The 10,750-nt window shown below is 42.0% G+C and overlaps 1 protein-coding gene across 1 annotated transcript; it reads left to right on the forward strand.

Moving 5' to 3' along the window:
* The first annotated feature begins 3,716 nt into the window (after positions 1–3,716).
* On the forward strand, positions 3,717–7,201 carry LOC112157449 (transcription factor Sox-10). The gene is made up of 4 exons (XM_024290176.1): positions 3,717–3,829; positions 4,045–4,665; positions 4,798–5,069; positions 5,176–7,201. Exons 2-4 carry the CDS (start codon positions 4,223–4,225, stop codon positions 5,955–5,957), a joined length of 1,497 nt encoding a protein of 498 aa, XP_024145944.1. The 5' UTR covers positions 3,717–3,829; positions 4,045–4,222; the 3' UTR covers positions 5,958–7,201.
* The last annotated feature ends 3,549 nt before the right edge of the window (positions 7,202–10,750 follow it).

A 10,750-nucleotide genomic window follows, 5' to 3' on the forward strand; every position in this document is an offset into this window, starting at 1 on the left:
GAAAAATGAGGTGTATTTCTTTTAAAAATACGAACATTTCTAAGTAACCCCAAACTATGATCTGAAGGAAGCCTTGGAGATGAACGCCCCAGAAACAAACGAGCTGAGGAGTCACATGCTGATAGTTGAGCGAAAAAGCTGGAATTCCCCGAGCCAAAGCTCTGACCCCAACTGCTTCTCGCTCAGACCCTGAGAGGAAATGACATTTATGAATTACAGTGTTTTTCACAAACCCAGAAGCATGAGAACCACAGCAAGTTATTTACAGATGAACCCGGTTTTCAAACGGGCCGCCTCAACCTCAGAACATCTCGCATTGAAAGTCGAATCTGACAAATAAATTTAAATCCCTCTGCGGACTTCATCATCGTCCGGAACAAACGATGTCATTCATTGGAGGCCAAATGTGCCTCTTGACACGGGAGCGAATGCTTTCCACCAATTATACGTCATTTTAATGCAGAATGTGACCCAGCATGTGAATATTTGACCGCGCTGCATGCTTCCCTTATCTGCATCCCTCTTTTTTTTCCTCTCTCTTGCCTCTTGCCTCCATCCTTTATCAGATTTCAGGAATTTTCCCACTGGGAGTCGAGAGTCCTGCAACCGAGGCAGAATTCGATTGTCCTGCACTTTTATATTTCCTTACTCATTTCAAACATCGAAATGTTCCCCAGAAACAAATTCATCCGCTCAGGCTGACAGCGTGCACCTGAGGCTGACTCTTTGACCCCTCCTTTGCCAATCTGACCTCCCCTACTGATCATGAGACCTTGTCCTCCCATGCTCGCCCCCCCAGGAGCCACAGGAAACCGTCTCTTGTGACACAGTGGTCTGTGCAGCCATGGAGAGGCCCATTACTGCGGTCACATGGCAGGTTAGCGCAGGGACTGACACAACCATGTGAGCTCTATTTTCTAACAAGCTCCAGCTGCCCTGAGGCTCATGATGCTCTCACACAGCATCCAGAAAATGTCAGCAAATTCATCTTTACGTGCCCTGATAACAAAAAACAAAAATAGTGCATTTTCCTTTGTTGGTTTGTTCCATTAAAACTCCTATTTGAGGTTACAACTATACGTTTGAGATGGGAAATGATTTAATTAGTCTTTTAATAGTTAAAAGCGGTGAAAATAAAATAACACATTTTGTGGGTTTAATGTCGGTTTAAAAGAAAAGAGAATCATTGATGCCATAAAACAAGCATAAATACAGTACGGTGAGTTAAAATTTGATGACCATACACATTTTATTGCAGGTCAGCATGCTCTTATAAATAAAATCAAAAAATCAATTTTAAATGCAACATTTTGAACAAAAATATATTTATTCACGTTTTTGTTAACCCAAAATCAAAAACTGCTGATTAAAAATTGATTAAAAACTAAATGAAATATAAAACAGAAAAAAGTTAAAATAATATTTGTAACGGAAAGACAATGTTTTTTTTTAATAGAAAAGCTCCTTAAAGGAATTTAAGCGTTTCAAACTTCTGCTTTTATTTTGAAATCTCTTGACTCGTTTATCCTATAATCGAACTTTGTTTTTTTAGTTTATTAAGTGAAAAGTTCATTTCGATACAAACTTTTTCAAGTCAAGAGTAGTGCGCATTGCGCACTTCTGATTCGGACAGGATTTCTTTTCCTGAGTTTTCGGACTGAAGGCTGAAGTTCTTTACCACGGGCCTGGCGCCTTCAATTCTTTGATTTTTAGGCAGAAGTAACATTTCATTTATGCAATAAAAAAAAATCGTTGTTAAACAGATTTTTTTCCCTGTAGGAATAAGTGAAAAATACGCACCGGAATAAAGGAAAATGCTGTTGTTGAAGCTATTAACTCAAATGGGGAAAATAATAATAATAATAATTATGGAATAAATTACGATGTTTTTTTATGTTATTTACTTTAGAATAATTAATAACTTTCTATTTTAGTAGGTTTCGATAAAATCAGTAGATTCTTTTTAGTTTACAAAATAAAACTATTTGAAATAATTATCATCAATCAAAAAAAAAACTTTATTTATTTTGTTGTTGTTAATTTGTAACTAAAATAATAATAATAACAATGATAATAAATTACTTGTGAAGTTGCATTTTGTTCCACACAGAGCCAATTTTCTTAAACGCGTTGATCAATATTAAAGATTATATTTGGATATTTTTTCTGAATTTACGCTGCCTCACAGACTCCCCAAAGGCGCGTGCACGCGCACGAGCGCGATGTTGCGCACCTTCAGCCTCTCCGACTTTCAGGAAAACCGCGCGTCCTTCTCCTTTCAGTCCATCAGTCTGAATCCAAACTTATTTTCTTTATTTCTGCGCGTCACATGGAGCGCGCTCTTCGCAAACAAACTTACATAGATAAATAAATAAAATAGCCTCTGAAACTCACTCCACAGCCTGGGAGGCCTCACAGAAATCCTCACCTCTGTGGGGTGCAGCATCCTTGCCCCCCTCCACCACCATCAGCATCCCCCCCTAAACGCGGCGCAAACGCCATCAGCCCCGCGGAGGCCCAAATCCAGGTAAGTCAGGTGAGAAACAAAGTCACGGCGGCCGCGGGAGGAGCGGGGAGCTCCATGTGTCCCGTCCGCCGCAGCGGAGGATTTTCTGTGTGCGCGACTTGTGTCTTTGCTCGGACATAAGGGGAGAAAGACGCACACATCGCTCTCTGTTATCAATTTTTTTCCCCCTATGTTTGCAGTACAAAACTGCTTTTTGTTCCCCCATTTTTTTTCTTTCACCATTTACGAGGGTTAATGGATAGAGGCTTGGGCGTTTGATCACATGGCTACAATTCACCTGAGAAGGAGACAAAGAGAGCAAAGAGAGCAGCGCCGGAGAGAGGGAGCGCGGCGAGCGCCGGGGCCCAACATGAGAGGCATCGGACACACAGGGGTCATTGTTGCATTCAGTTTGTGCGTGCGCGTGTGCGCCTCGGATGCCGCTTCCCCATCAGGACACGCTTTAACGGCTTTCTGCGCGGTTATCATGTGCGCAAACAAAAGACGCAAACTGTCCCAACCTTTTTAATCAAGAAGTTTGACCTTTTCTTGACATATTTGGCCCGACAGGTGCTCACATCTTCAAATTCCTTGATACTTTATGAAACTGATCCTTAATTTTAATGTTTTTTAGTGAAGATTTTATGGATTAGAACTTTTTCTCTGTTTTTTACTGTGCGTAAATGCGTAAAAGTGATTTTTATTTTGATATATTTCTATCTTCGAAAATTTTTACATTTTTTGTGTAGTTCTGTGCAATCTGTGGACTTTTCTCACCCGATACCTGCATAGCTCTTCAAACTGAGGTTTCTTTCGAATCAAACCTGAAATCAGCGTGTGATGTTTCAGACTTTTTTCATAGGAATGTGGCCGCACGGTGCAATAACTCTCCGCACGATTGTTTATTTGTTTGATCCATGTTAACACGTCCAACAAAGCCGGCCTTCTCCTGCTTCTAAATGGCCTCACTATGGAGTCATTTAAGCCACTCCGAGGTAAAAATCGCACCTCTTCAATGTTGGAAATGTGGCGGAGATGGACGGACTGGCGTTAACAGGGGGCCCACGGGACTGCGCCCAATCAGGGAGCAGCGCGGATAATTGACGGGCCAATCGGCGCGCGGCTTAGCGCGGGGAGGCGGGTCAGTGTGTACAGGAATTCTGTCTCTTTGGGAATGTTTTCCACTTTCAATCACTTTTTTTCCCTGCCAGTCCTTCTCACAAGGCGCTCTTTAAGCTCCGCTGTTGCCACACAGAGCAGCCATTCATCGCCCTGCAGTCAGCCACACACACTCCCATGCGCGACCACTGGACATCTAAATTGGTGAGTTATGTAATTTTATAATACAAAAAATTCTGACACTATTAATATTTTAGTTCTTTTTATTTCAATAAAATAACTACATTGATAGTATTTTCCATTTAAGTATTTTTGAGCATCTTTTAGTGTTAATAAGTATAAATAAATTGGAAGTTATTTGACCTTTTTACGAGTAAATCTTCTTAATTTGTTGTCTTTTAACATTTTCTGCTCTATAGATGATTTTCCTGTAAAGAAACTGACGGATTTGGACACTTTTACGCATGATGTTTTTCCTGGAGGAAAGTCAGTATTAATCCCTGGACGCTCCATAGATTTAAATAGGGACTGGACTGCGCACAAGAAACATTATTTAAGTCATTATTTTATTTGTTGGCAATAATATAAAGTAGAAAAATGTCCGGTGAGGAGCACAGCCTGTCCGAGGCGGAGCTGAGCCCCGGCGGGTCAGATGACGGTCACTCGCTCTCACCGCCTCAGCCCGGAGCGGCCGCCGGTCATGACTCCCCCCTGAGCGGGCCTCCGCAGCAGCTGACCGCGCTGTGCGTGGCGGACGGCGGCGCAGACGACGCGAGCAGAGGGCGCGCCAAGTCGGAGGATGAGGACGACAGGTTCCCGATCGGGATCAGGGAGGCGGTCAGTCAGGTGCTGGACGGCTACGACTGGACGCTCGTGCCCATGCCGGTGCGCGTGAGCAACGGAAACAAAGCCAAGCCACACGTGAAGAGGCCCATGAACGCGTTCATGGTGTGGGCGCAAGCCGCCAGGAGAAAGCTGGCCGACCAGTACCCCCACCTGCATAACGCGGAGCTCAGCAAGACTCTGGGGAAACTCTGGAGGTTTGCGCAAACTTTCATTGTTGGAATCTACATTTTACGCACGAAAAACTCACATTTTTTAAATGAATTACTCACATGTTTTACGTTTAATGCAAAAGAAAGTGATGAAAGCTGCCCTTTTTTTCCTTCCAGGCTGCTGAACGAGAACGACAAGAGGCCATTCATCGAGGAGGCGGAGAGGCTGAGGAAGCAGCACAAGAAGGACTATCCCGAGTACAAGTACCAGCCTCGGAGGCGCAAAAACGGCAAGCTGATGCCCTCCAGCGAGTCCGACAGCCAGGGTGAGGGTGAGGCCAGCCACTCCCAGTCCCACTACAAGACCCTGCACCTGGATCACAATGTGGGTGCAGGGTCTCCCCTGGGTGACCTGCACCACCACCACCACCATCACCACCACCCTGGAGGTATGGAATCAGAGTTTTCTTGCTTGAAATACATGTTGGAAAAGCTTAGTCACACCAAAAATGTCAAATTTAAGCTTGATGTTTCCGTTTTATCGTTTGGGTCAAGGTCACAGCCCTCCTACGCCCCCCACGACCCCAAAGACAGAGCTCCAGTCTGGGAAGTTATCAGATGCTAAAAGGGAGGGGGGAGCAGGGGCGGCCGGAGGATCAGGGGGGTCCAGGGGTGCCCTCGGGGTGGGAGCGGACGGGGCCTCTGGTGGCCCCTCATCGTCCTCCAAGCCCCACATCGACTTTGGCACCATGGACATCGGAGAAATCAGCCACGAGGTGATGTCCAACATCGAGCCGTTTGACGTCAACGAGTTCGACCAATACCTCCCTCCAAACGGCCATCCTCAGAGCGGAGCTGGGGCCGCCTCTGTCGGCTCCTCCGCCTCCTCGTATGCCTACGCCCTGGCAGCGGCGAGCGGCCACTCAGCCTGGATCTCCAAACAGCAGCAGCAGCAGCCCCAGGCCTCGCCGTCTTCCTCCGATCCCTCCAAGGCTCAGATCAAAAGCGAGTCGGCGTCGGCCAGCCATTACTCCGACGCCTCGTCCTCGCCCTCGTCAGGCACCCACGTCACCTACACCCCTCTCAGCCTGCCTCACTACGGCTCTGCCTTCCCCTCGCTGGCCTCCAGAGCTCAGTTTGACTACGGAGAGCACCAGGCCCCTGGGGCATACTACGCCCACTCCAGCCAAGCTCCGGGGCTGTATTCAGCTTTCTCCTACATGGGCCCGACACAGAGGCCTCTGTACACCACCATAGGAGACCCCTCCAGCGTGGCCCCCTCCCACAGCCCCACACACTGGGAGCAGCCTGTTTACACCACCCTCACAAGACCTTGAGGCAAAGCAGCAGAGCAGAGGGAAATATGGGAAGTGTGTGCGTGGATCTCTGTATCTGAGTGCGTGCAAACATGTGTGTGAATGGGTATAAATATATATATATATATGTACGTCTGTGCCATATATTTCCTTTTTTTAATTATTATTATTTTAGTAAAAATGAGTCCACAACTGAGAGACAAACTCACACAGGAGACGGTTGCAGCCAATCAGAGAACTCTAACCATCGTGTGCCATCGTGAACTGGAAAAGCAGAAAGACACTAAAAAACAAACCCTGATGGATGACATGGGTGCACACTAGACTCTTATTAACCAAACTCGTTTGTTTTTTATATCAGTAGAAATTAATGTCGATATCTTAGTGTGACTGTTTTTAATATTACACTGCACCACTGCTTTTGGGAGAAAACTTTTTTCTCTTCTGAGTGATCCACAAAGTTTTATTTTTCTTTATGGCCAGAAAAGAATAGCAGCATTTTTTCTTCTTTTTTTTTCTCTGTAGATAGCATCCTTTTCTTTATATAAATGACTAAACAGCGAAGCATTTTAAGGGGAAATATAGGAAAAAGAGAGGGAACAGAGCTCCTAAAGATGTGTTCTAGCTTGTTGCTCCGTCTTGGACATTTATTTACCTCAGCTCTACTTGTTTTCTTGTGAAATCAAAGGATTCCTGGAAGTGGAATAATGTGCAGTAAACCTCAAAATGAGTATTATCCTTTTTTTAAGTAAGAACCAGATAGTTTTTGCTGATTTTTCTTGGATTTAGCCAGCTCAAATGTATACGGACAAATCTCCTGAGATAACCGGATGAAGGATTAATATCACATGCTCAAACTCTTTGCATGTGGGCCAAAAATTGTGCCTTTGTCACCAATTCTTCTTTAACAGAAAAAGAGAGGAGTTCATTGCCACATTTTAATACTGACATTTTTTTATTTTTGCCATGTTAGCTGTTGTTTGTGTATAAGTAATAATTTTGTGTCACGTCTTTTGCTTTATTTTGCCTCCTTTGATATAACTCTGGGTATAGGTTTGGAAAGTTTGTGCTCTACATTCACTGGAGTATTTTTTTTTTTTTTGCTTCCTCACACGAAGAGCAATGTTGAAATGTTATCGTTGTCATCTATTAAATCAATTTATTTATAAAAAAAATAAGATGTGTAACGCTGTGGAAAACTAAGACGTGGAGCTGTGGGCGAGAGGAGGCAGAAAATGAATAAATAAAAACACGGTGCTGACGTGTGAACTGTAATAACAACACAATCACAGCCCCACCACACTAAGCTGTTTAGTGTGTTAGTGTGTGTGGCGTGGGCTAAAATTGACTACTAATTCCCCGCATTTAATCGGCTGGGGACTGCGTGTTACTGAGAGACACAAAGAGAGTCTTTCACTTGGGGAGAAGGACAGAAACAGAGAGGAGGGGAGGGTGTAAGCAACCAGAGGCAAGGCCAATTTCAGCTAAGCAGCCAGTGTACACTTGGACTTTTGTACACAGCTTTCCTCTGGCTCTGCGTGGCGAGGGCTTTCCACCTGAGCTTTCCTCCTCGCTTCCACACCCAGCTGCAGTTTATGGGCTGAAAGGGGTTATCCAAAATTCAAAAGTCAAGGTCAACACCAGGACTGTGCTTTAAATGGTCTTTAAAACCTGCAAAAATAAATAAGGTGAAACTGACGTATGGAGGGACAAAAAGGTCGTTTTGATAAGTTTTGCACAGAAATATATTGAATTGTCCTTCAGGAATGAATAGAGTATTTATTCATTTAAAATATTTGGTTAGTTTAAGCACAATAATGAGTTAGGAAGGCATTGTGACACTGTGAAATTATTGTTTCCACAAACAAAATGCACAGAATTAACAAAAAAGGACTAGACTTTTAAAGTTTCACTCTCATCATCTTTTATCTATTTTAAACACCTTCCCAGAGAATTTTAATCATGATTATGCCGTTTTTAGCCAAAACTAGGACATAGTTTCTGCAGAAATTCTTAGAAATTCACCTCTGAGCTGTTATCGGGGAGCAAGACCGCTCCTTTCCCATCATCCCTTTGTTTACACTCTTTCCCGCTAGCTTACAGCCCCTAACACCCCTAACCTAAGATTAGTGGTGCAACAAAAACGGCGAGAAATGTTGGAGTTGTCCAGTCGTACAGTTTTGAGTCAGATGTCAGCTAAATGAGGACTAATTATGTGCAAGTGGATGCATCCGAATGGAGCGGAGCAGCTTGTGATATGGTAGTTTGTAGTCCAGGGGTCTGCAACCTTCAACTCTTATAAATACACTTATTTTTTGGCATGACTAATACAAATGCATACAGAAAAAAAAAAAAAAGAAAAAAAATAGTTTATAATTTTTGACTGAGGTTTCTGTGGCATCCCTTCAAAATAAAAAAAAATCCTGGACCCAATTTAATTATTCATAAATAAGAACTAAGTGACTCATACTGTGATGAAGAGGCTGAGACGTTTGGATCCATGTGCAAGTGTTTTAATGAGCAAGGGCAAGACATGAGCGTAGTCAGAGTCCAGGCAAGGGTCAAAACACAATGGCCAGGCAGAAGGTCGATAAGGAGGCAAAGGTCAAGGCACAGAGAAACAGGCAACAGTGCAGACAGCTCAGTGTGTAAGTAGTACAAGACTTCACACTGGAAAGGAGGCTGGAGTGGGTTTATATGCTGTGTGACCATGATTATGATGGTGAACAGCTGAGCAGGAAGGAGTCCATGGCAGTGGCTGATGGGAGTTGTAGTAAGGAGCATGAGGAGTAAGAACTCTGGCGAGGTCTCCCTCTGGTGGTTGGAGATAGGTGCTGACATCTGAACTGACACATACGGTATTTTTCCGACCATGAGGAACATTTGCAATCCTTGAATTTTTCAACAAAAGGAAATTTCCCTAATAATCTGGTGCGCCTTAAGTATGAACTCTGGCTGTGCACTAATCTCCACTAATTTTTGGTGGTACATGGCTACAAAAAATGTGTCAAAATGTTTTAGTATGACTTAGACTAAGCTACACCACTATTTTAATTTAAAAATAGAAAATCATTTTTACTTTTCTTCAACTATGAGGGGTCAAAGAGCCACATGTTGCAGATCCTTGATCCAAATTTGAGTAACACTTGCAAGCTTTTTTTCAGCTACATTTTTGCATCTACTCCTGATTCACAACGATTTGAATAAAAAATAATCAGAAACACAACTTCAAGCTTAATTCTCTTTACATACATCCTCCATTATCAGAGAAATGCAATAAACTTGCTAAAAACAGCAAAAACGTGTTTTTCGAATGGGTCTTTGAGATATTATCATCACTAAGTAAGGAATGTTACTTTAATCAATGCAAAAAATAATTCCCAAATAATTTCAATTTGTTACAAAAAAAATTATAGCTGCATTTGATAAGTATAACATCAAAAGTAGCCAATAAATGTCACAGTTTCTGTTTGGGCAAAACTTGATTAAAGTTTAACTGGTTCATGAAAAAAATAACCTAAACTTTGTAGATTTTGGCTCAATTTGATATACTAAATATACTAAATTTGTAAAAATAAAAGATTACAGTTCAAAAGATAAAAGTAAGTGGTGCAGTGGTTAGCACTGACACCTCACAGTGACAAAAACATGTTGGAATCCCAGCATGGGTCCCTTCTGTGTGGAGTGTGCATCTGTGGGCTTTAGGTTTTCTGGCTTCCCCCCACAGTTCAAAAACATGCTTGTTAGGGTAATTGGTGACTCTAGGATGTGAATGTGTTTGTTTGTTTCTATGTGATTCACCCCAAATGTACCTGGAAATAGCTGGGATAGGCTCCAGCCCCCACAAAGCCAGATCAAGTGGGATTAGAAAGTGGATAGATGGGAAAGGAAAGTTACAAGGTTTTGGCATTTTTGTGAGAATTATGATTTTATAAGATCTATGGTGCAAAAACAAAAAGTTAGAAGACGAGGCTAATTTTTCAAACACTTTATCACAATTGTTTTAATCTCTGCACATAAAAGGAAAAATATACACAAACGCTGTTTTATTTGTTCTGGTGCATGGAGTCTTTACAATGCCATTTAGTTTCTATTTGTTTATCTTGTTAATGTTTTTTTTTTTTTTATCAATCTGAATTCTCTACCTTTTTTAACTTTTATTTTTGGGTTTCACAACAACTGGGACATAACAAAACAAAAACACATGTATCAAACAAATAGAGGAACTGCACAGACAAAACACTCAGTCAGTTCTTTTAAGACTGAAAAGAAAGAAAAAAGAAAACATAAAATAGTATAATTGAACAACCAAAATAATGAATTAATCAGACTTGGGGTTTATCAATAGACATTGTTTCAATTCAATCTTCGGTATTTATATTTAGCTATATCTCTGTATATGTACACTTTTACTACTTTTTTTTTCTTTTGCTGCAAGCCTGCAGAGATTCTGACCTCCAGTCTGTAAACAGATGCATTGCAGACTAAAATCACAGACAGGTTTCCAGTCAACAGAAGTGCCAAAATGAGCCACAAATACACAAACACACACCGGCATGCGCAATTCAAAATCAACAAATAAGCTAACTTGCACAGTGTGAGCATGGGAAGAGGAAGAATTACACAGAAATCCTCACATTTTTACAGAGAAAAGTTGCAAACTCTTTCAAAATATTATTTTCCCGCCTCAACAAACCTTAGATTATTTACGCCCTATTTCTACATTTAACCATAAATTACTGTTAGTAGTTCTTCAGTTTCTACATACACTACCACCAAAAATATTTTTATTCCATTCAGGTTTTTTCTTTTTT

Source organism: Oryzias melastigma, linkage group LG1 (assembly GCF_002922805.2).
Source record: "Oryzias melastigma strain HK-1 linkage group LG1, ASM292280v2, whole genome shotgun sequence".
NCBI lineage: Eukaryota > Metazoa > Chordata > Actinopteri > Beloniformes > Adrianichthyidae > Oryzias > Oryzias melastigma.